Source organism: Loxodonta africana, chromosome 26, assembly GCF_030014295.1.
Source record: "Loxodonta africana isolate mLoxAfr1 chromosome 26, mLoxAfr1.hap2, whole genome shotgun sequence".
Lineage (NCBI taxonomy): Eukaryota > Metazoa > Chordata > Mammalia > Proboscidea > Elephantidae > Loxodonta > Loxodonta africana.
In genome coordinates this window covers 18,950,110-18,977,029 of record NC_087367.1, presented here as the reverse complement: position 1 = coordinate 18,977,029, position 26,920 = coordinate 18,950,110, and the positions used below count along the sequence as shown (strand labels likewise).

General features: G+C 39.1%; 1 protein-coding gene across 8 annotated transcripts in view; it reads right to left on the bottom strand.

Moving 5' to 3' along the window:
* THADA (THADA armadillo repeat containing) overlaps positions 1-26,920 on the bottom strand; it is a 362,922-nt gene that overhangs the window by 249,053 nt on the left and 86,949 nt on the right. For all 8 annotated transcript variants that reach the window (XM_064277151.1, XM_064277150.1, XM_064277147.1 and 5 more), the window contains one exon: positions 20,897-20,988. In XM_064277151.1, coding sequence (XP_064133221.1) covers positions 20,897-20,988 — 92 coding nt within the window. The remainder of the gene's footprint in view (positions 1-20,896; positions 20,989-26,920) is intronic.

Here is a 26,920-nt window from a genome sequence, read left to right as displayed (position 1 = left end):
CTTTAGTCCCTTGGTTTTTCATCAAGTCCTGTCAAATCTACTGTCTTAATATCTCTAATCAATATCCTCCTCTCTATCCTCCCTGCCTGCCATGTTTCTGACCCAACTCACGCCCCTCATTTCTCACCACCCAATCCATCCAGAGTCTCCCAAAGTGTGTTCTTTAAAACATAATTCTTAACATGATGAACAAAGTTAATGCCACTGAATTGTATGTGAGAAGAATGTTGAAATGGCAAATGTTTTGTAACATATAGTTTCCACAATAAAATAGTTCTTCACAAGATACTTCATTAAAAAAGGATTCCATGACTCGGTACCTTTAAATTTGTTAGCTTAACAGTATATAAAAGCATATTAAAGTCTTCAAGAAATCCTGGATTGAAGAAACGCGTTCACGCAAACCTGTCACCAGCACCCCCCACTCTCCCTTCCTTCTACTGGTTCCCTTCACTTGCAGAACGTCTACACATCCCCAAGCTCATGCTCTGACTCTTACAAAAAGCCTTCCCTGACAGTCCACTCTCATCCCCACTCTAGACGTCAACATCTGTCCTGCATGCCTCTATACCAGAACACGTATCCTAATGGCACGGAGTTTGGAGTGTGTCTCCTCCACTTGACCGTGACATCCTTGAGCAAAGACTTTGCCTCGCACATTACCTGGCACTCACCACTGAGTAAATGAATATTAACAGTAGTGAAATGTATAGTCATGTACCGCATAACATCCGTTCAGGCAATGTCCGACCGCATATATGCCCACGGTCACATAAGGTTATACAGGCAGTTCCTGAGTTATGAATGTCCAACTTACGTACAACCCATAGTTACAAACCAATACCCGTAAAGCCTATTACAGGCAGTCCCCAGGTTACAAATGAGTTTCATTCCGAAAACTGTCTTCAAGTTGGATTTGTATGTAAATTGCAACAGTTAGGCACAGTTAGTATGCGATGTCAGTTACTCAAATGTTGGTCTTAGTATACAGTATATACTGTGCCTTTCTATGTATAAAAAACATTAAAGAAACACTTCCAGATACACTAAAATATCTTTAACATAGTAACACAGTAATGTTTCGACGTCCGTCTCAAAGTAGTGCCCATTTGTTATTACGAACCACTATATGTACTGAATCTTTAATATAACAGGCTTTACAAGATAGGTTCATAACTATGGGTTGTACGCAATCTGACGATCCTAATCTGGGGACTGCCTATATATAATCATAACGTCCAAATCACATCATGTCCTACTTCACAGAATGTGTCACAAAGATTAAACGTCCGTGCCTGTATTTACTGTGTGCCAGACACTCATCTAATCTCATTGGTATTACCCCCATTCAATACACGAGGCAACCAAGGCAGAAACAGTGAATACTTTATATTAGCCATCCAATTTGGTGGATCTTATTTTCTTACCTCCAGCAGGGCAAATGTGTCTAATTTTACTCTACTTCTCAGGAAAAGAGGGTGTGATTAAACCAATGAAGAGGTGTTCCACAAAACTTTGTTACTTTTAGAAATACTGTGTATCACAGAACAAAAAGTTTTAGTATAGTGGAAAAATAACTGGATTAGGAATCATATCTGAATTTGACCCCACCTCTGCCTCTTACTAATCGACTCGACGGCAATGCGTTTTGTCTGCCTCTTACTAGATTTGCGGCCCAGAGCAAATTTATAATCTAAATTCCAAGTGTGTCGTTTAGAATGAGGATAATACTCACTTATTGAATATTCCTACAAGGGTTATATGTAAGTACGTGAAAGCTCCCTGCATCCTTTAAATTATGAAGTTGGGTATAACGATGCTATTACTACCATGAATAATACAACGTACTAATGCCTGCCTCTGTATCGCCGCTTGCAAATATTTATTTTTATAACTGATTACTGTATATTTCTATTTTTATTTCTCTTGTGGCTATACCAGTCCAAATAACTGGAAAAGTTTTCAAATCTAGAGACTCCTCTTAAAAGTTAAGAAACTTTCTACTAAATTGAATCAGTCAAACTACATCTGTTTTGAGGGTCATAGTATAAACTGGGAAATAAGAAAAATCAATGAGTATTAATAAAAAAAAACTTTGACAATACTTTTAAAAATTTCAACAGAACCATGATCAGCACAACTGACTAAATTATCTACACTGTAGAGACTGTCTACATTCTCCTGTCACTAATGGAATCTTATATAATACAGCTGATGCCCCCAGCCCTGCAAACTCTGAACAGCTCACTAGATAAATCTCAATAAGCCTCCACATCAAACAGACTGGAAGAAATCAAAAGACCGCTGAGCTAAGCCAGACCAGGCTGATATTTAGGTTTATCGGTTAACTGTTATGCTTGGAAAGGCATAAAGCTTAATTACGAGGCTTGAGGTGTATGTTCAAAATGCCTGACTTAAGTAGAAATTCTGCTCATAGCATCTGTCACCAGTTAAAATACATGGAGATCTTTACCCAGGATTTTTTTTGTTGTTTTTATTTCAAATGAGTGAAAATAATCCAGTCACATGGTGACTAAATATGAATCATTGTTTTAGCTTTTTGAGAAAGCTTGGAAATCCCAGGTGTAAATTAGAGAGTAACACTGTTGTTAATCCCAGGCATGTGAAAGTTAAAAAGGGAGAAAATCTGGTTTAGTTTATGACTTTTTGTGGTATTAACCATAGATTTCTCACAAATACTAATGAATACAACACTTTGATACATTATATGGAAAAGTGAGGTTATTTGGATATTTTTACCACTTTCTACTGAATAACTCCATTTGGCTGAACAGGCAACAGATCTAAACATTTCTTTAGGGCGCTAGAAGAATGTAATTGGTCCAGTAAAGGCTTTAGTAAAAAACTGAAAATGAGGTCCTCATTGCTGCGTGGCCCTCATTTTTACTGCCACCAAAGCCACTCAACTACATGCAATATGTATTTACACAGTGCAAAAAAAACCTAAAATACAATCCTTTCCCTTAAGAACTTGGGATTTATTCTGAGAGCAAATAGCTAACTCACAAGAAACAACAACCAACACAAGACAGAGATAGTTTACATCGTATGGGGTACACTGGAAGGAGCTCCAAGCATAGAGAGAACAACCAGTGCTGGGATGATCAGTTTATTCATTTGATTAATTTAAAAACAATTATCGCTAAATGAGACCTTCTATGTACCAATTATCACTGCACTAGGGCTTTTAATGCTCCTTGGAAACTCTATGGGGCAGTTCTACTCTGTCATATAGGGTCGCTATGAGTCGGAATCGACTTGACGGCACTGGGTTTCTGGGAGGCCCTTTAATAAGCACTGCCACATTTATGCCTCATGGTAACTCTGGAGGTAGATACTGTTATCATACCCACTTAATGATGATGCTGAGATGAGGAAGCTGAGGCTCAGGGGACAATATAACTTGCCCAAAGTCAGAGCAGAAAGTTAAATCCAGGTCTGTCTAATTCAACATGCATCCTCTTCGCAACATCACTGCATCGCTTCCTTGCCTCACTGTAGGGAGAGCCTGTGTAAGGCTCTGGGTACAGAGAAGCATCGGACACACAGACCTACTCTCAGAGAAGCCACGGTCAGGTCAGGGAAGACTTCCTAGAGGAAACAAGAAGATTCAGGCTAAACCTGGAAGGACAGGAACAACCAGCATACTGTAAGCAGAAGAGGAGGGGCAGGCATTCTGTAGTCAAAGAAGCATGAACAAAGTGCCAAAAAGGAAAAGTATACGACATTCAAGGGAATGGTGGGAGATCAGCTTGATTAGAGTGTGTGTGTTTGTTGGGGTGGGAGAGGGTAGCTGGTAGGTGTTTGAATAACAGAAGATAGGTGAAAAGGGCAGGTCCAAATTATAGAGGGCCTTGAATGCTAAGCTGAAGAAAATATAATTAACCAATAAATATTCAATCTCGCTAGTAAGCAAAGCAATGTAAATTGAAACAACATGGTAATTTCCCCCTCATATTCCCTTAAACTTGCACAAAAAAATAATAATATCCAGTACTAGGAAGATAATACATGCTGCTAGGTTTGTAAATTGATATCATCTTATTTAAAGAAGCTTGGCTATCAGTTTCAGGGAATGTTTATATTCTTTAACCCAATATTTTCATTTCTGATCATTTATCCCAAAGAAGTAATACAAAGTATATGGGCAGAGGTACAACGCAGAAGGGTATTCAGAGCACCCATTTGATAGCATGAGAAATTAGATGGAAGGTAAATGCTCGGTAATAGGTGATTGGTTAAAACAGAAAAAAAAGAGTTTAAACAAAAAAGAAAAAAAGGCCAAACGGAGGGTTTGGGCTTTAGCCTGCAGGCAACAGAGAACTAGTGACAATTCCTGAAGAGGAAGGTGACGTGAGAAAATTGTTTTTCAAGAAGATCAATTGATCAAGATCTCTGACAATACCTAAATACAATCTGAAGACCACTTACAGCCTGCGATCCAGAGAACACAGCCAGGGGAGTCTATCTGAAGGGAACAACCCTACACATGTACAAACACTTTATAAATAAAGCTTTTTCCCACACCGTTATCGCAGTGAAACCTGTGAGAGCTGGTACCTGAGGGGACTGCCTTGTTTTTCCCAGTCTCGCAATTTTCCCGCCTTTGACAGGTTACCACTTTCCCATCACTCATTTTAGTGCAAAATACTTGTGCTTTCCTTCTCTGACAGGTTTCCACCTTACACAGTTTCCAGCTTTCACAGGTTTACTGTACTAATATTTAAGAAATGGAGGAATGAAACAATACGGGTAGAGATGGCGAGAATGGTGAACTACATGAAAAATGAAACCAACGTCATTCAACTGTACATGTCGCAACTGCTAAATAGCTATATATATTTGTTGTGTATGTTTTCACCAAGAATCAAATAAATATTTAAGTGGAGGAAAAGACTAAATATTCAACAGTAGAAATTATTAAATAAACCATGATTTCTCCAATATAAGGGATGTTACTTACGAATTTACAAAAATATAAAATACGTGACGAGTATGTAACTGCATGAAAAATACTTCCTACAAGTAAAAAAAGAAATAAAAGAAAAATCACAAATATATTTTATAAAAAGTGAACACATATTGATTTTTTTTTAATGGCTGAAAAATACACTAAAATGATAACGAAGGCTGAGTTTGCGTAAAGAGAGCAAGATTTTTTCTAACTTTTCCGTATTCTTTGTATTTTTTCAAAACAAGCAGATATTACTTTCAACATAGAAAAAGAGCACTAAAGTAGAGTTTTGAAGGCTAATGATGAGACCTTGGCCTAATCCATTCACCCATCTGGCTCTGAAAGGCTATGCAATTCCAATCAGATTTAGCTAGCCTATATAATCAGCAATGAACTGGTGGCAAAGAGGAGACAATCCTAGCTGGAGAATATTCATTCTGACTGCAGAGAAAGCTCATCTATGGGTACTGATGCCAGGAAGAACCCCAGAGGCAAAAGGCTGGCTGTGATGAGAAAGAGCAAGTGAGAAGAAAAGAATTTGGAGTCTACAAGCCTAATGAATAATGAATATCAGTGTTTTTCTTCAATTTACAATTGCCATCGGGTATCTAAAGATCAGGAGCCCTGATGGTGCAGTGGTTAAGAGCTTGGCTGCTAACCAAAGGGTCAACAGTTTGAATCTACCAGCTACTCCTTGGAAACCCTATGGGTCATTCTACTGTGTTCTATAGGGTCACTAAAAGTCGGAATTGACTCAACAGCAATGGGTTTGGTTTGGTTTATATAAAGATCAAGGGTTCTCCTCAGTAAACAGATCAAAATATACAGGTTAAAGGGGAACAAGAATATTGCTAAATTGTTAGTTATGGTTCCCCCAAAGTAATACAAACACTGACATCTATGTCATAGAGTATCTTTGTTACTCTAGCTTTCTCTGTGTTCAGAGTGAATATTCCCCAGCTGAAGCTGTCTCCTCTTTGCCACCAGTTCACTGGTGATTACATACTTCAAAGATTAGTTAGTTTCTCTGAGAAGTAGAGAACCAAAAAAACTAAACCCGCTGCTGTCGAATCGATTCCAACTCATAGTGACCCTGTAAGACAGAGCTGAACTGTCCTATGTGGTTTCTAAGGAGCGGCTGGTGGATTTGAACTGCTGGCTTTTTGGTTAAGAGCAGAGCTCTCAACCATCGTGCCACCAGAGCCCCTAAGAGAAGTAGAGAAACCTCTTGTAAAAAGAAGCATAGCTCTAAGCATTTCCTAACACACAGGTGATGGCATGTATATCATGGGGAGAATATATAATCTTTAAGGATAACTAAATGGGTTATATGAGCACAATAGTATAATCCTTGATTGGTAAGTAGTTCTCATTCCCTACTCTGAAGTCTTACCACCATTGTCACTTCACAATGAGACTTCTCTGTTTCTTAAATATTTTGTGCCTGCCAGGATTTTTTCCCCCAAGCACACTGTAGGCTCCCTAAGAGTAGGTTATTCTTGTATCCTTCACAGTGCCTAGCACTAAATCTGGCATATAGTTGATGCTTAATACACATTTATTGACAGATATCAGATCAAGCACACAAGACTAAGACAAATAAATCAAGAAATATGATTCCTTCTGCTATTTTGATAAAAAATGCTAGAAAGAGTGATATTATATACAAAGCCCTGAAAAATCAATAAACTTCCCTTTAACGAGGGAGGAAGGTTTCTTGTGAAAGAAATCTCCACAGAAAATGCCATAGAACCCACGGAACTCAATTTCTGTGGATGAGCCAACCCATCTAGCAGTGCATGAGAACATGATTTTGAAGGCAAGCAGAGCTGAAAACAGAAAAGATAAAAACAAGAAAGTATTTAAGAACGGTCTGTCCATCTGTGGAAAGACCATAACTTATAAATGGTCACATGGCAACTGAAATACATTTCTTCCAAAGAGATAAATGCTATAAAATGGTAGCGTCACAGGCAACCTTCAGAAATCTATTTACCTCACCACTGAAACATTTTACTTCTACAGTTAAAAAAAAAAAAAAAAGAGAGAGAGAGAGACCTAATCTATGTTAATGCCAGAGGACAGGAGCCCTGGTGGCACAGTGGGTTAAGCGCTCAGCTGCTAACTGGAAGGTCTGTGGTTCAAACCCAACAGCCCCTCCACAGGAGAAAAATGTGGCAGCCTCGGAAACCCTATGGAGCAGCTCTATTCTGTCATACCTGCTTAAGGAAAAACTGGTTTCATTAAACCTCGAAGGGGAAGGCGATGATAAGTTGTGCTGGGTTTCTGGGGAGAATTGTGCACTCGCCACACTTAGAGGCCCATGACACTGTTTTTAGTACACACTTAATTTCCAAACACACAAGGGAGTGCACAGCACTAAGACTGCTCTGGTGCTTATCAGCCATGATCCAAATCACTTACTGATGTACATATGCAGCAGAAAGATAAAGAAATGGACCAATGAGATTTTCCTGCTTTAGCGGAATAAGAACCAAAAGACATGGGAAGGAAGCGGAGGTTTAAAGAGGATGTGTGTTTGAAGAGTGTGAGCAAGAACAGGGCCAGAGAGGCAATTACGGCAATGGTGGCACTGATGTGAGGAAACGGGAGGGGTAGGGCACGCGTACTCCCGAGGGAGAGGGAAGGAGTACAGGGTACTTACTGCTTTCCCCCTTGTATTACAGCTCAGTTTACAGTTGAGTTCCTGTCTCACCTCACCTTCTCAACTATTTAGACTTGATCCTAGTAAGTGTATTTTCTGAATGAATAATGAAGGAAAAAAATGCTGGCTCACCTAAAGAGACTACCAATTAAAGAAATGTAGCCAGTGGCCTAGCAGGGCTTTGACTGCAAGGGGTGGGAGAGGAGATCGAGTCAATTAAGGGATGTGTGCAATCGACTATATTTATGTATCTACATCAATTGTTCATGACACGAGTGATCATAAATATTATGAGAAAGATAAAGACGTACTAAGAGCAGTAGATGCCTCTAGAACTGAAATTATAGGGAAAATTCTAGCCCTCCAAGATTTAGCAACTGGATCAAACTTAGTGATCTCTGCCAAACCTAGCTAGTTTGACCCCCATCTTCTGTCAAGCCCAGCTGCTTTGCCCTGACCCAGACAGCCTTATGTTCCACTTCCAGAGAGGCAGCTTGTACAGAACAAAACACTTACAGTTTAGAGGAGGAAAAAAAACTTGGCAGATAAAGAGACTCTTTTGGACAACTGGCTCAATATAAGTTCAGAGGCCAAAAAAGTCACATCAAAATACTATACTCAATGAAAATAGAATAGAAATTGTGGTTCCAAAGTAAATATAATTAACTACCAATTCCAGTACATTTAGAAAGATCATTTTACTTCATACTGCTTGACCTTACAATAAGAAAACCAATGTTTTAATATATAAAAAACACCATATTTTTATGCAAATAACGTGTGCCCTCTATGTTTGCCGAGTGCTCCCTCCCCACCAAGGTGTTTTCCTAAGCACACTATGCTAATTTTTTTAACAGCAACATATAAAAACCATTGGCATAGCAGCACTTACAAAAAGACCTCGTGGAGAGAGGCAGCAGTTGGCAAACAAATGTAGAAAGTGTGCATTATTTGTGTAAAAATATGATCTATGGGCCAAATTCCCAAGTGAATTTGAGTTTATAATAAAAAACAATGTTAATATTCTACTAGCCTGTTAGAAATTAGCTTCAAACCAGAGAGAATTTCAGAATAACATTTTCTGACTTGGAAATCGATTCCATTCTATTCAGAATCTCTATTTTTATGCTCTACAAACTCTTCTCATGTGCAAAGACATATGCTTTATTCCGGGATGAAATCAGCATTTGCTTGCGGGAACAAATTATACAGAACCATACATCCAGACACTTGTACTATTTCACATTTTTAAAAAGTCATATGAAGGAAACACATAAATAAGGGAAAAAAAAACTATGCTCTCCTTTTAGGCTAAAAAACTTTTGAGATAGCCTAGAAGATAGTAGAAGCAGACAACATTAATTGCCTAATCAATATTCATTCCTCCTATGACTTTGGTTGGGTGTTCACCTTTCTCCAAGTAGTCATTGGTTTCGGGGAGGGCTGGCACCAACCCCAGTCCCAACTGGAGAATACTGATTAGTCCAAGCTAATTACCGTAGATCGATTTCTTTTACCATGGATAAGTTGGGACATACGCACATGTTATTTCTGGCCAACAAGATGTGAAGAAAAGTCTGTAAGGCGGGGACATGGCAACACAAACATGAGGTACTGTTGTCACTCTTAAAAACAGAGATGTACAGGACCACAGGGTGTTGTGCCTAAACACGGTTGCATCTAGATGCGATGGCTGGTAGCTACAGAGGAAGCCTGCCTGGGGCCAAGGCCATCGCATCAAGGATGACACAGTAGAAAAATGGAAAGAACCTGGGTCTTCGAATGAACCAACCCCTCTTAAAATTTCCTGTTATATGAGATCGTAACTTTCCCTTATTTTTAAAATTTTGATTTGAGTTTTCTGTTCTGGCAGCCAAAAACATTGTTGCTGTTACAAATGAGAATTATTTCAAGCCTCTGTTTAAATATTAACAAATAGAGCTATTATTTGGGAGATCAGGGACAACAGAGTATGCTGCTTAATTAACTAACAAGACATATAGTCCAAAGGTACAGAGCTCAGCTCTACTCTGTCGTATTTCAAAGCTCACTACTGCTTCTTTCCCCTCTTCCTACATATGCATCATACATACATACACACAGTCTTCTAGCTTAGGTACTAAGCTTGCTGTTCAGTTCATCAATCTTACTGTAGGCACAATCTTACTCATACCAATGACCTCATACCAAATTACCTCCTCCTGACAAAATGGCAGAAGATTCTAATGTAGAAAGATAGTTATAAAGTTTACTTTCGCAAAGAATCATTTTAATTATCACAGGATTTTAAAAGGTCTCTAATCATAAAATTTTCATTGATTCACATATATTGACTACCTATTATGTGCCCTAGTGGTGCAGCGGTTAAGAGCTTGGCTGCTAACCAAAAGATAAGCAGTTCAAATCCACCAGCTGCTCCTTGGAAACCCTATGGGGCAGCTCTACTCTGTCCTATAGGGTTGCTGTGAGTCGGAACTGACTCGATGGCAACAGGTTTGGTTTTTTTGGTTTGGACTATGTGCTAGGATACTATTTTGAATTTTAATCTGACAACTTGGGGTAAATTATAGTATTAAAAAAAAACCAAACCCAGTGCCGTCAAGTCAATTCTGACTCACAGCCACCCTATTTGGTTTTGTTTAATTATAGTATACTTAACAGCAAATAAAACTAAGGCTTTCTGCTGCTGTCAAGACATATCTGAAATGAACTCCTTTCTTTCTCAAAAATTGTACTGCTCCTGTATATCTGAAACACACCTTTCACCTGCTTCCCAACAGTATTTCCAGAGTCGTAGGTCTCAAACTGTGTCTAATGGCACACAAGACGGTAATACATGTTCTTCAAAGAAGACAAAAAAAGAGTTCCATGGTCAAATAATTTGGGGAAATACTGTATACTATATTCCACTCTTGAAGATTCACAAAACACACTATAGCATATTAAAGGTTCTGAAAAATTCTATCATAAAGAAACATTTACTTTTACTTAATCCAGCATTTGCCAAACTTGCTTGACTCTAGAATCTATTTTTCACTGAAAACATTTAATATCTTAGGGAAATTAGTCTTCCTTAAAAACATATGACCTATTCCCTGCCCTGAGCATTGTCCTCTTTTAAAGAACTATCTATACAGGATCAAATTGACAACAGCAACTGGAAAGGTTAGATAGAAAGCTTAGGGGGCAGTTTATATTAAGGGGGGAGGAACAGAAAAGGAAGGTAAGAATCTTTGCACAACTTGAAGAAGGTAATCAATATCAATGAATTATACATGTAGAAATTGATGAATTGGTGTATATTCTGCTGTACATATTTTCAACAACAAAAAAATTATTTTTAAAATGACATATTCTCTTTTAGCATAGCCACTACTGAATTTAGAAGTGACAAAAAGAATAAATGTTGAAATAACCACACCAGGCTAGAACCATAATTTAGCAACCAATAGAGAGAGCACTCATCTTCCAGGGCCTCACATGGGGTTCTCCAATCCCATCAGCCAGTGACACAGTATGCAATCACTTCTCCAACGAGTCCTAAACTGATGCCTTTACCACAGAACACTCTGAGACAAAAACTCCTAACCAATTCCTATGTCACATACAACCCAAACTAAGCTCCTAGGATGTCTGTTTTACTTGGTGATGAAGCTCCACAATCTAGTACAGTGCCAATCCACAGTAGATGGTCCATGAATCTTTGCTCTAAGAATGAATAAATGAATGGTTCCATTCTGTTCTCTCTGGCCTATCCTGGTTTATTTTCTAACTTTCTTGGGCACATACAACGTGTGTTCTGACTTCTACATCTTTGTCCATGCTCTATAACCCCACGTGCAACTTCTTTTCCACCTATCCAAATCCTGCGAATCCTTTCAAGTTCAGATTAAGCCCCAACTCCTGCATGGAGACTGACCTCGCTTTCCTATGAGCCCCCAGCTCCTGACAGTACCAGAGTCTGATACTTATCTTTCTAAACGAGCTCACATGTTGGTCTTCTCTCTCAATAAATAATAAGCTCTCTGAAATCCACGTCTATGCCATAAAATACTTTCGTACATACTAGAGTGCCAAGGCACAGAACCAGCATTCAATTAAAGAAATTTATTATTTTTCATAAAACAAAATTCAGTATATAACAACAGTAGTTGGAAATTTTTGGTATTTCTAAACTATACATTACTAAAATCAACGGTTATAAGGACAAAGTTCTAAATAAAGAACAAACATTATCCAAGTTGTAAAGAAACTGTTCTCTCTGGCTTTAACCTCTTTGACTCCATTTGCTCATTTGGAAGATAGGTCTGTGGAATTTCTCTACAGGTACTGAATGAGCAACAAATACTGTTTGTAAACCCCCTGATAAATGCAAGACTTTATCTCATAATCCTGGAAGCAATCCTGACGTCTTAAATTATGTAATCCTGGTATTATATTAGTCTGGTTCATATAAAATGTAAGCTGCAAAAATACCAAAGCTAAGAAAAAATATTTACTCATGCTCTTACTAACATGCAGAAAGAGGATGCATACATTGCCAAAATTCCATAGAACATGCTCAAACTAAAGCAACAATGCCTTCATTATTAAAGAAGGCAATGGCCTGAAGCAGTACTAAGGAACAAAGATTACTTGGTCCTTGCAAGTCAATAGTTAAGAACACAATGACTAATTCCCATTTCAAGTTCATGAACATATTTCTTTTTAAAGAATTTCTTAGTTAAAATTTTTCTTTGTGGTTTTCCTATATGTAATCCATGAACCTAAGAATGAACAAAACCTTGAAACATGAAATTCCCCTGTAGGCCATGCATCAGTATGTATTTAATTCCAATTTAAAGAACTTCTCAACAAGGGTTATGCAAGACTTGTACTTTAACTCTCAGTCTCCAAAAATACTCATTTACCTACTCTGACAAAAGAACCAGATTGAATGTTCTATAAATAATTGTGGAAAATATACAAATGACACCTCCAGACCATATCAAAACACTGGAGCTCTTAATTTTAAATTATTTGAATCCAAACTGGTATTATTGTTGCTAATAGAAACTCCATTTATAAATTATCAGTTATTTTTTTTAAAAGTTCCATTTGAGCCTGTTGTTGTTATTAGTTGCCATTGAGTCAGTTCTGACTCACAGCTACATCATGTACAACGGAATGAAACACTGCCCAGTCCTGCGCCATCCTCACAATCCTTGCTGTTTGGGCCCATTGTTGCAGCCACTGTGTCAATCCAACTCAAAGAGGGTCTTCCTATTTTTCACTGACACTCTACCTTTCCAAGCATGATGTCCTTCTCCAGGGTCTAGTCCCTCCCGATAACATGTCCGAAGTATGTGAGATGAAGTCTCGCCATCTTGTTTCCAACAAGCACGCTGGCTGTACTTCTTCTAAGACAGAATTTTTCATTCTTCTTCTGGCAGTCCATGGTACATTTCAATACTGTTCTCCAACACCATAATTCAAAGGCATCAATTCTTTTTAGATCTTTCTTATTCATTATCCAGTTTTCAGATGCATATGAGGTGATTGAAAATAATATCATGGCTTAGGTCAGAAGCATCTTACTCCTCAAAGTGACATCTTTGCTTTTCAAAACACTTTAAAGAGGACTTTTTCCAGCTGATCTGCCCGATGCAATACATCATTTGATTTCCTGACTGCTACTTCCGTGGGCGTTGATTGTGGATCCAAGTAAAATGAAATCCTTGACAACTTCAATATTTTCTCTGTTTATCGTGATGCTGCTTATTGGTCCAGTTGTGAGGATTTTTGTTTTCCTTATATTGAGGTGTAATCCACACTGAAGGCTGTAGTTTTTGATCTTCATCAGTACGCTTCAAGTCCTCTTCACTTTCAGCAAGCGAGGTTGTGTCATCTGCATAATGCAGGTTTTTAATGAGTCTCCCTCCAATCCTGATGCCACATTCTTCTTCATATAGTCCAGCTTCTTGGATTATTTGCTCAGCATACAGAATGAGTAAGTATGGTGAAAGGACACAACCCTGATGCACACATTTCCTAATTTTAAACCACCCAGCATCTCCTTGTTCTGTTCGAATGACTGCCTCGTGGTCTATGTACATGTTTCTCATAAGAACAATGAAATGTTCTGGAATTCCTATTCTTCACAATGTCATCCATAATTTGTTATGATCCACACAGTCGAATGATTTTGCACAGTCAATAAAACACAGGTAAACACCCTTCTGGTATTCTCCGCTTTCAGACAAGTTCCATCTGACATCAACAATGAATCCCCTGTTCCACGTCTTCTCCTGAATCCAGCTTGAATTTCTGCCGGTTCCCTGTGGATGTACTGCTGTAACCGTTTTTTAATTATCTTTAATACAATTTTACTTGCGTGTGATATTAATGATATTGTTCAATAATATCTACATTCTATTGGATCACCTTTCTTTGGAATGGGCATATATATGGATCTCTTCCAGCTGGCTGACCAGGTAGCTGTCCTCCAGATTTCTCGACACGGGGAAGTGAGCACTTCCAGCACTGCAATCCATTTGCTGAAACATCTCAATTGGTATTCCATCAATTCCTGGGGCCTTGCTTTTTGCCAACGTCTTCAGTGCAGCTTCAACTTCTTTCTTCAGTACTATAGGTTCTCGATCATATTGCTCCCTCCTGAAATGGATGAATTCAACCAATCCTTTTTGGTACAGTGACTCTGTGCATCCTCTTTTGATGTTTGTCACACTGTTCACCATTTTGCCCATAGAATCCTTCAATACTGCAACTTGAGGCTCGAATTTTCTCTTCAGTTCTTTCAGTTTGAGAAACGCCAAGCATGTTCTTCTCTTTTGGTTTTCTAACTTCAGGTCTTTGCACATTTCATTATAATATTTTACTTTGTCTTCTTGAGCCGCCCTTTGAAATCTTTTGTTCGGCTCTTTTACTTTATCAGTTCTTCCCCACAGCACCAAACTATCATCAAATGCCAAGTTTTACAGAGGTAAACGTAAAAAAAACGGTAAATTCCTTAAGGCAATACTGATATTCTATCGGGGTTAATTTATTTCCTACTTGACAAATCAGAAAACTAAGATTTCTCCCTTCCAGGCTTTACAGTATGGCACTAGCAACTCTGAGACCCGCTCCTCCTGAGACCTGCTCCTCCCTCACCTCTGTCTACGTGAAAACAGTGTGACGCTCACTGAGGAAGAAAACATTCACGAGCCAAAAGATGCACAGTCCACATTGCCTTCCACCATCCATAGGAAGGGTCTTAAGGCCACCTCAAAACAAACTTCTTCTCTGGGGTCCTCCCACCTTTCTGCCTAAAATCAACCTGCTGTGGGCCGATGTGAAATTACCTGGTCACGTTCAGACTTTCGGTGAAGATGACCTCTTTCCATAGAACTTGACAATGTAAAGTCTAAAATCAAACTCTAAAAAGTGACTCGCTGCTCATGAGGGGCTCCGTGTGGTGTGATATATATTAGCATGTGATTTGGAGACAGAACTGGATTTGTATTCTAGTTCTGGCATTTTCTGGGTATATGACCTTAGGCAAGTAACTAAACCTCACTGACTTTAATTTACTCCCCTGTGAAATGAGGATGGCACTACCTACCTCGCAGGGCTGTGGTGAGGGCTAAGTGAGTCAGATACAAAGGGTCTGACACATGCAAAGCATACTAACAGACACAAAAAACACGCCATCTCCCTTCACAACTTCTTCCTTTCTTCTCCACTAGGAATAAAACTCCAGTACCACAGATAACTGCCAGAGTCTTCTTTGAACTGGCAATTTCCCTAGGTCACCGAGTACAGCTAATTCATCTTTGGATTCCCAGTGCCCAGCAGAAGGCCTGGCCCAGAGTAAAGATATAATATGCTTGTTAAGTGAAGAAAATGAGAATCCTTTGGGTCCTGGCCACAGTTAAAAAAAAAAAAAAAAAAAAACTGATTTTCAGCTTGGCAGACTAGGCACTTGCTACAGCTACTATGTAGTTCAAAACAAATAAACTATTCAGAATTCTAAAACTCACAGTCTCTAAATTATAAAAACCTAATTGCCCTACAGCTCTCAGTTTTAGTTTTGGGAACCCAATTCTTTCCTAAACAATGGAGTGGGTAACCACAGAAACTTGTGGAATCACTTTTCCTAGAAAATAGGAACAGGAGAGAAGTCAGTCTGTCTGGAAATTGCTTCAAAAATCTGTTTATAAGGCAGGGTGCCGGACTAGATTGGATGACCCTTGGAGGTTCTTTCCAGACCTACACCAGTACAATGTTAGGAGAACGAACTAAAATAATTCTCTGTTATTTACACCCTGGGAAACAAAATAACTGCAATTTAACATCTCCTAACATAGTCATTGGAAATAATTTCACTCAGACCTAGCAGTGTTTTTACAAACACACTTTCTTCTTAAATTGTACTGAACTGCTCAGAACTATTAATTTGAATATGAGGTCTTTCCAACAAGACAGGATGAAGATTGCACTTAACATCAAAATAAACAAATTTTGTTCTTTTTCAATCTACCCGTTTCCATGTAGCCCAAATCTGTTCACCCTCAAAACTTTGTAAAAGACACAATTTTCCCCCTAATATCCCTCTCAACTCTCCCATCCGTGAATTCCTAACACATTTATCACTAATATCACATTGTCTGGCTGATTATTATATGTGGTCATCATTTTCACCAATTAACAATTTTTGTCTGTCTAGCTGAATCGTAAGCCCCTTAAACAAAGTCTAAATTTTATATTTCCCATATACTCCTCTTTCTTGTCAATACTAAATTCATGGTTGTCATTGTTGTTAGGTGCCACCAAGGTTCCTTGAATTTTGTTGTTAGGTGCCATTGGGTTGATTTTCAACTCATAATGACCCCATGTGAGAGAGGAGAACTGCCCCATAGGGTTTTCTAGGCTGTAATCTTTACGGACGCAGATCGCCAAGTCTTTATCTCATGGATCCGCTGGGTAAGTTCGAACTGCCAATCTTTCAGTTAGCAGCCAAGCACTTAACTGTTGCTCCACCAGTGCTCTTTGAATTCACAGGAAAAATCAAACCAAATCAAACCTGTTGCCATGGAGTCGATTCCGACACATAGCAACCCTATGGGACAGAGTAGAACTGCGCCACAGGGTTTCCAAGGAGTGGCTGGTGGATTCAAACTGCCAACCTTTTGGTTAGCAGCTGAGCTCTTAACCACTCAACACCAATAAGTCCAAAACAATGCTTTTCAAACTGTTATATATTGACATTTGTCATTTAGCTGGGATTAGCAAAGTTAAGAAGTCCCTGGGTGGTGCCAACGGTTAACACACTCAGCAGCTCACTGAAAGACTGGAGGTTGGCATCCTCCCAGAGGTGCCTCGGAAGAAACGCCTGATGATCTATGTCTAAAAAATCAGCCACTGAAGACCCTATGGACCACAGTTGTACTGTGACACGCATGGGATCGCTGTGAGTCAGAATCAACTTGATGCCAACTACTTTCTTCAGTAAGAAATGAGGAATTATCAAGGTAAGCTTACTGACAGTACAGATGGAGATATTTTGATAGTTCGGCACACTTCCCAGATTGCAGAGCTATGCTGGGTCCGATTCTACCAAGGATCAGTTATTCATTCTGTCAGGTCAAGTCAGTCAGGTGGCAATAAATGGAAAGAAAAGAAGCTTTAGGAAATTAAAATGTAATCACATTATTTAAAAACACACAAGTGAAACTTGTCTTTTCTCACTCTTCATGATCCAAAGAACACAACTCCAAAAGGACTAATGGGCTCGAAGCCCACGCATTAGAAAGGCAATCTATCTACCTACAAATGGGGAGGTAGAATCCCCTTCTTTCTTGATAGATGAAAAGGGAAATCTTGGCCCTATTACATGACAGGTACTGTTCTAGGCACTGGGAATATGGCAATTTGTCAAATTTACGATTTCAGTAACAATTATATAAAGCCTTAATGCCCGATACCGTCAAGACGACTCTGACTCACAGTGACCCTACAGGAGAGAGTAGAACTGCCCCATAAGGTTTCCAAAGCTATAATCTTTATGGAAGTAGACTGGCAGATCTTTCTCCCAAGGAGCTGCTGGTGGATTCAAACTGCCAACCTTTCGGTTAGCAGCCAAGCACTTTAGCCACCGTACCACCAAGGCTCCTTACATAAAGCCTTACCTTAGTATTTAACAGAAAAAAGAGACCTCAAGGATATTCCGAACCTTTTATTTTACTGAAAATGAAACTGAGGCCAGAGAGGAAAACTAACTTGTCTCAGTTGGTTATCATGGCTATATGGCACCAAAGACAGGAGTAAAAAACCAGACTTCTCGTCTCTCCAACAGTAACAAAACTTACTTTATTACTTACGTTTCATTAAGCAAGTATTTATGTATGCCTACTAGATGCCAGACACTACAGTAGGCACTAGGTATACAAAGGTAAGCTATTGATCATGTCCTCAAAAAGCACCACCTAACAGCAAGACAATGGGATGAGTACAGTAACAAGTTCTGTGGCAGCAGAGGGGAAAAGCAAACCCCATCTATATTCGCCTAGGACGTGTAATATTTTCAAAGAAAATGAGCTTCTAGTAGTCTGCTTTATCATCAGAACAGTCCTGTGAGCACAGAGCACGTTCCTTTTATACAGCTGGAGAAACCGAAGTGCAAAGCGGTTCAGGGAGTCTATTAAGGTCATCTCCAGTGGCAGCAAAATGCCTAGAAACCAAGTGTTTACTCCTAGATTATTATTTTCTTTCCCACTTGATGGAAAAGGCAGATTTTCCTTTTATGTCCAGTTCCCTTCTGACCAAGGGCACACATTTTGCAAGATGGTGTTCAGGACAACCTGTGGCTCCGGAAGCAAACTCAGCTGGTCCGTGAGGTCTCATCAACTAAGGTTAGTTACTGAATGGTTGAGTAACCAGCCAACACAACATCATTACTACCAGCAATCTTAAAGCGCCCATTAGGTACACATAGACTAGATAGAAACAGTCCTGCCTCCAGGGAGTTAATACTGTAGGGAACCCACATATAAACATTTCAATAAAAAGTGACATAATTAAACAAACTACAACAAGAAGAAAAACCACTACAAATAATTGCAAATTTAAAACACTCAAAGTTTTGGCAGAGCAAAGCTAGCGGGTGCTGCCAAGAAACACACTCTTCAAGAGTTAAACAGACAGAGAGCAGGAGACTTGTGTATGGGTTGATACACACAAATCTTTAAATGATTAAAATACAGGCTCTTACCAAAAATGTTCATCACATTAAAAACATTCACCTCCTACTTCCCTTATTTCACTTTTCAGCTTTACTCAAAGCAATTATACCAATATTACATTTCCCTCTTTTAGGAAAGTTGTATATTTTATAACCTTTGCTATTCAAGAGGAATAAACGTATAATGATGGTTCCTATCAGCACGGTTTGGCAAAAAGGTTAAAACTGTGTGGTTTCATTGCTCTATTCTTCTGCCCACCTCCAGATGCAACCTAAGTGAATGTGTACGTAGTAAAATTTGTATACATAGCCAAGAATCACTCCGCAAAAAACATAAGGCAAAACCATGTCTTTCATTCTTAAGTTGAGTTTTAAACATTCATTTTCCTTGTTTGATAGCTTCATATCATATTTTATGTTGTTCCTAGCTGCCATCAAGTTGACTCATGGCGACTCCATGTATAAGAGGATCGTACCATTGTAACCCCTAGGGTTTTCAGAGGCTGATTTTTAGAAGCAGATTGCCAAGCCTTTCTTCCCAGTCCATGTTTGTCTGGAAGCTCACCTGAAACCTGTTCAGCATCACAGCAACACGCAAGCCTCCGCTGACAGACAAGTGGCGGCTGCGTGTGAGGTGCCTTGGCGGGGAATCAAACCCAAGTCTCCAGCTTGGAAGGTAAAAATTCTACCACTGCTCCGTTGTATTTTTGTAACTATTTATAATGGCCTCATAACATGCCTCAATTGTTTTAAACTCTAGCACACCATAGGGTTATTAACAAAACCGACAAAGTTAAGGAGAAACAAATACTAGTGATTTCTAGATGCTGGCAGAAAGAATTTCTTTAAGAACAGGGTAAAAAAAAAAAAAATTATAGTCATATTTCCAAAGGAATAATTGTATCATTAATTAAAAAACACAACCCAGTTAAAAATAAACTCTCTAGTGTTTCCTGACTATTCTCAAGGGATTCATACTAATAAGAAGCTGCCTTCCTTTTAAATATTTGGTGAATTTTATAGGGTGATAAGCGGCCATTTAAATGACAATTCAGAACTACCACAGGTTTCATTAGAATTATTACCACCAGTGCATCATGAAATTTTTTCACGATATTTTCTAATTCCTAAGATTTAGTTCCATCCCAGGAAACGATATTTTAATAAGCAACAGTTTGAAACCTAAATTTCAAATGTGATAACTTTTTTTAGGTTAGGAGAAGAACTGGGCCAAATTCAAATTTAGATCCTCAAGAGAAGGACCACTGAGGAAAACTGGATCTTCAATGAAGTTAAGAAAATAATTAAACACGCAGCAACAGTGACATCTAGTGTTGACAACTGCAACCCAGCTAGAGGACCACTGAATCCTCCTCAGTGCTAAAGAGCTACTCAAAGTTTCTCCTTAAAAACAAACTAACAAAAAAACTTGTACATTATATTTAAAAATTACCCATAATGAAAACATTTTCATAGATTTCTTTCTAGGCATTAAAAAAAATCTGGTTAAGAGAAACATATCTTAAGAGAGTAAACATAAAACTCGAGGCCTAAAAGTAAAGAGCATTACTTATTGTGTGATCAAGATCGGTAACTGTACCCCTTCCCTAAGCCAGTTTAATAGAAAGGTAATCTGGGCACGTTCTAATGAGTGTATCATAAACATTTAAACTTCCAGCTGTAAAAGCAATGGCCTCACAAAGTCAGCACTTGACATATCAAGAAAAAGTAATTTAAGGCATTTCAGAAATACCTGGGGAAGACACAAAGAAAAAGAGCCTTAGCCGGTATGCTGGCAAACAAGCGCCACATTTCAGCCTTTGCTACTTTGCTCTACTTCTGTTGCTTTGAAAGATCCACTAACTAAAGAGTAGACATTTTTGCCCATGGGCTTAAGACTTGGCCATATTAGGTTAAATTACTATAGTATTTTTATAGTTTTATGCTTTTGACGACCTATAAAAGCAAGCACAATTTTGAAAATTATTTTTGGCAGGACAATGTTTTGTAAGAAGTAACATTACATGTAACTTACCTATTTTTTTTGGAAAGTTCGTCACTTCCCCTTTTAACTCCAAAAATTCTTGTGATTAAGGTACTAAAGAGAAGTGTGGATGAATTTCTCACCTAATATAAAAATAAACATACATTAAGGGTTAAGAAATACTCACAGCATGAAACCAACATTTACAAAGTTCAAAGTAGACATGCCAAATCACACAGGGTCCTCGTGAGTTAGAATCAACCCGATAGCAACTAACAACTACCACTACCACCCAACTGGATAGGGTGAGACTCAAGAAAATACGGTTTATGTTCAGAAAATATTTTTAAAAAGCTTTGCAGTAATTGATTCAATGACTTTGTTTTTAACTGAGCTCGATAGTCCAACCACATGTACACAATGAAGCTCCTTCCTGTACTTCCAATATTATCCACCATCGTTCTATCTCTTTGTGCTTGTATCATCAAATAACATTTCTTTTAAGAAAAACAATGAATTCATTTTTCCATATCTTTCCTGACGAAGAATATCCTAGCAAAGACTTCAGCTCTTCTAATACATTTTCTATAATCATCTACTATGAGAAAATATTTGTAAGATCTAATTTCAAAGAATCCACATTATTAGCACGGCCAAGGAAATTTTTGTAATTAATATCTAAAATGCTCTGTGTTAACCTTACAATGTCAGTGACCTAATCAAGTAATTTTAACCCTTAAATCATCTGAGACAACTGATTAATGAAAATAAGAGGAAGGAAATATCATTATAAACATAAATCATTTCTCAAAATGATAATACTAGAACACGCCTACTTCCAAACCAAACTGTCAAGATGCTTTGGAATATTATAAAAATATCCGGAAAGCCATGGCATCTTGGGCTTCCTCAATTATCTTGCCAAATCAGCATAGCAATGTATAAATATGTACTGACTTCCCTACAGCTCTTAACACAATATGCCAGCACCATGGAGAATATCCCAGAAATAGAAGACACACACTTACTGCCACCACAGAGCTTACATTCTAATTAGGTAGGTGTCATAACCACATGGTATGTTAAATACCAATATAAGAAGAAGTGTCATTAAAAAGAACAGTGTAAGACTTAAAGAACAGCTTCCTAAAACCTCTGGAGCGAGGGTCACAAATGCAAAAGCCCCCGAGGATGTGAGTGATAGAGGTAGCGGGTGACAGAGGCAGCGGGGCACTGCGTCTAATTCAGTCATTATTCGGTTTCAACTACGTTGTTGCCCTGAGGGAATATGAACTCAGTATTGCCAGATCTTCTGCTTTTTCAAGAGGAGCCAGAAATTTCAATTTTTATGTGAAATCTCGCTATTTCGAAACGCTGGCAACAAATTAAAGAAAATTACACACACATACATCATGGAGGCCAAATAAAGCTCAGCTGTGGGCTAGGTCTGGACTATAGGTCACCAGTTTGCAATCCCTCCTCTAGAAGCCTAGTGCTAACTCAACTCCTCCATGGTAATGAACTTTAGATACACTGGCCCAATCCAAAGTTCCAGTGAAATCCTAAAACTAGATTAAAAAAAACAATTATATCCAGTCAGCATTTAACAAAACACTGATCAAGCCCTACTATGCGTTGCCTAATGTCACCACGCAACAAATCAATCAGTTCTGCTGTTTTATCAACATCAACTTGGCCCTAGCACAGGCTTGATTACCTCTTATCTGGCCTACTGAAATAGTTCACCAAGACTCCCAGGTTTGACATCAATTGGTAAAGACATCTAGACCGTTTCCGCCCTCAGAAATCATACAGCTACACAAAATAAACCAAAAATGCAAGTTTTACCTTCCCCCAAACCAAAATATCTGATATAATGGCTGCCAGATGCAGTAAAGTTAAAAGTTCTTGCACTAGCCAAGAACTAACCTACTTTCTGTCTCTATGGATTTACCTATTCTGGACACTTTATATTAAAAGGAATCATACAAATATGTGGCCTCTTACGTCTAGTTTCTTTTACATAATGTTCTCAAGTTTCATTCATGTTGTTGCATGTTACCAACACTTCATTCCTCTTTATGACTGGATAATACTCCATCATATGGATGGACCACATTTTATTTATCCATCCATCAGCTCGTGGACATTTGGGTTGTTTCCACTTTTTGGCAATCATGAATAATGCTATAATGAACATCTGTGTACATATTTTTGTGTGAACATATATTTTCAGTTCTCTAGGAATGGTATTGCTGGATCATACGGTAATACTATGTTTAATACTGCCAGACTGCTTTCCAAAACAGAGGTACCATTTGCACCAGTAATGCACGAGGGTTACAAATTCTCCCAAACATCTTACCCAACACTTGTTACTGTTCATCTTTTTTTATTAGAGCCATACTAGTGGGTGTGAAGTGGTATCTCAATGTTTTGGATTTGCATCTCCCCCTGGTGGCATAGTGGTTAAAAGCTATGGCTGCTAACCAAAAGGTCAGCAGTTTGAATCCACCAAGTGCTACCTGGAAACCCTATAGGGCAGCTCTATAGTCCTATACGGCCGCTATGAGTCAGAATTGACTCAACGGCAATGAGTTTGGTTTTGGTTTTGGTTTTGGAATGACTAATGATGCTGAACATTTTTCATGTGCTTATTGGCCATTTATATATCTTCTTTGGAGAAATATTTATTCAAATCCTTTGTCCATTTTTTAATTGAGTTGTCTTTTTTACTATCAATTTGTGAGAGTTCTTTATATATCCCGGATATTAGACCTTTATCAGACACATGATTTGCAAACCCCATTCACATACTTTTCCTTTCATTTCTGACATGAAAGGACTTCTACGTAGGCTTTTGTAAGATATAAAAGAGTCAAGTAAATAAAAATTAGGATTCACAAAACTCTATATAGCTTTGTGTGTGTGGGTGCATCTTTTCTTACATTATATAAATGCTCCTTTGACAAACATTCAAAAAGTATGAAAGAGGTGCCTAGTGTAGCTGCTCACAGTATTGGGCAGCTCTAGAATACAACTGTATTTCCCTTTTACACTAAAAAAGCAAGCTGTTGTGTACAGAGTCCCAGGGGCTTTAATTCCCCCCTACTTCGCAAGTATTTTTCTTTCATGTTGTTTATAACTGCCAACCATGTAATATGGTCATTTACATACTCTATACCCTACCCTTAAAAGACAGTCAAGTCCTTGAGGATGAGATCCACGTATGACATTTTTACATACCTATTCTGTCCAGCGGAGTTCTGGTAGCACAGTGGTTAAGAGCTATGGCTGCTAACCAAAAAGTCTGCAGTTCGAAGCCAGCAGCTGCTCCTTGGAAACACCATGGGGCAGATCTACTCTGACCTATACGGTAGCTATGAGTTGGAAAAGACTCGACAATAATGGGTTTTTGGTTTGGAATTCTGTCCAGAGTATGTGGTGCCACTTTGTAGTAGAAAGAAATGTTTTCTCAAAAAAAAATTAAATGAGATTTGGGCTCTAATTTGCCTTCCATCACTTCTTTGCCATGCTACCTTTAACAAGTCCCTCATCTGTAACACAGGAAAACTGCTGAGCCTATAGTAAGTGGAACAGGCAGTTCATGGTGACCCTCTTCCAAAGCAGTGAGACACTTCTCCCATGAGAAGACAAAAGAAGAGACAGGACCTCTACTAGCCCATACAGCATTTCTGCACAAATTCAAAAAAAGTGCCTAAGTGCACGAAGCTCCATGCTAAGGTACTTAGCTTAGTGAGTGGAGCATGGCTGGGGTTCAGCACTACTCAGCCCTCAGACTGGCATCCTTGTGTAATGAACAACCTGCACAACTATCCACAGAGCCCCCGGAGACATTTGTGCCAACAGAGGCAGAGAGTACATACAGCAGCTCTACCGGACAGATTCAAAAGAGTCTTTTTCCTAACCTCCTCTGAAACTCAGTGTGTACTGTGAACCAGCGCTGGCCAGAGAAAAGCAAGCTAAAGATATACCCAGGTGAAAATACACGCTCAGGGTGGGTCTTAGAAGGACCCTAAAGTGGCATACTCAGTGGGGTCTCCAAGCCAGCTGGCAGGCTGAGAGTTAAGTACTCTGCAATGAGGATGCAAGGAATAATAAGGTGTTCTGTAGTCTCCGAACATAAAAAGCAGAATGAGATCTTTTGAAACAAAAACCGTCCAGAAAATTCTCAGGTTCCATACATGCGAGATAATGTTTTATATATGTATCTATACATTACTTTATATTACTTAAATTTTTAACTAAGCCAAGCTTCATCTTAAAAATACATGCCAAAGATAATCAATTTTCACTATCTTTACTAATATTTCTCTATTCCAAACCACCATCCTCTCATGGCACAACTACTACAATAGCTTTCTGATGAGTCTCCCTGCGACCTTATAATCCAGTCTCCACTTTTAAATGCATCCATCAGATTCCATCACTCCCCTGCAGATAACGCTTTCTAATGGAAGGTTTCTCAAAAGAGGTGGAAGCCAGTTTCAAAGCCCGGTTGAGAAACCTCTGAGTCTTGTTCTCCTTAGCTCTAAATAGGGATTATTATAACACCTACCTTGCAGGGTTCTTCTGAGCATTAAATAAGATTATCAATGTAAATGATGCATTAAAAAAAAAAATCCAACTGCCAGCAAGTCAGTTCTGACTCATGCAGGCCCCATGTGCGCAGAGTAGAACTGCTCCATAGGGTTTTCATGGCTGTGACCTTTCTGAATGAGATCGTCCAAGGTGCCTCTGGGCGGGTTCAAACCGCCAACCTTTTGGTCAGTAGCCAAGTGCCTAACCATTTGTGCCACCCAGGGAACTCTGCAAATGACACCAGGTACATGAAAAATAGTCAACAACACAGCCATTATGATGGTTATGTCCTATTTATTTTTATATTCCCAGTGATTAGTTATTGCCTGCAACACGGTAGGTACGCCTCAAACATTCATTAGTCAAATGAATTAAAGCCTAATACACTCAAAACAATACATTTTCCCTATACTTTAAAAATGCCTAAAAGTTTAGGTGAAGGGAAAGACACACAATACAGAAGAGGTCAGGACAACTGGACTAAACCAAAAGCAAAGATGTTTCCTAAATACAACCGAAAGCTTCGAAGGCCAGAGTAGCAGGGATGGAGGCCTGGGGACCATAACTTCAGGGGACATCTAGGTTCAACTGGCATAACAAAATCTGCATCCCACTTTGGTGAGGGGCGTCTGGGGTCTTAAACTCTAGCAAGCAGCCGTCTAAGATGCACCAATTGGTCTCAACCCACCTGGAGCAAAGGAGAATGAAGAATACCAAAGACACAAGGTAAATAAGAACCCAAGAGACAGAAAGGTCCTCATAAACCAGAGACTACACCAGCCTGAGACCAGAAGAAGCAGATGGTGCCTGGCTACCACCAATGACTGCCCTGACGGAACCCAACAGAGAATCCCTGATGGAGCAGGAGAACAGTGGGATGTAGACCTCAAATTCTCTTAAAAAGGCCAGGCTTAATGGTCAGACTGAGACTAGAAGGACCCCAGAGGTCATGGTCCCTGGACCTTGTTAGTCCAAAACTGGAACCATTCCCAAAGCCAACTCTTCAGACAGGGATTGGACTGGACTTAAAGACAGAAGGAAACCCTGGTGGCACAGTGGTTAAGTGCTACAGCTGCTAACCAAAAGGTCAGCAGTTTGAATCTACCAGGCGCTCCTTGGAAACTCTATGGGGCAGTTCTACTCTGTCCTATAGGGTCGCTATGAGTCGGAATCGACGACAGCAACAGGCTTGGGTTTTGGTTTATACGACAGAAATTGATACTGGTGAGGAGTGCGCTTCTTGGCTCAAGTAGTTACATGAGACTATGTGGGCAGCTCCCGTCTGGAGGGGAGATAAGAAGACAGAGGGGGACAGGAACTGGTTGAATGGACATGGGGAACACAGGGTGCAGAGGAGGAGTGTGCTGTCTCATTAGGGGGAGAGCAGCTAGGAGTACATAGCAGGGTGTATATAAGTGTATGAGAGGCTGACTTGATTTGGAAACTTTCGCTTAAAGCACAATTTTTTAAAAA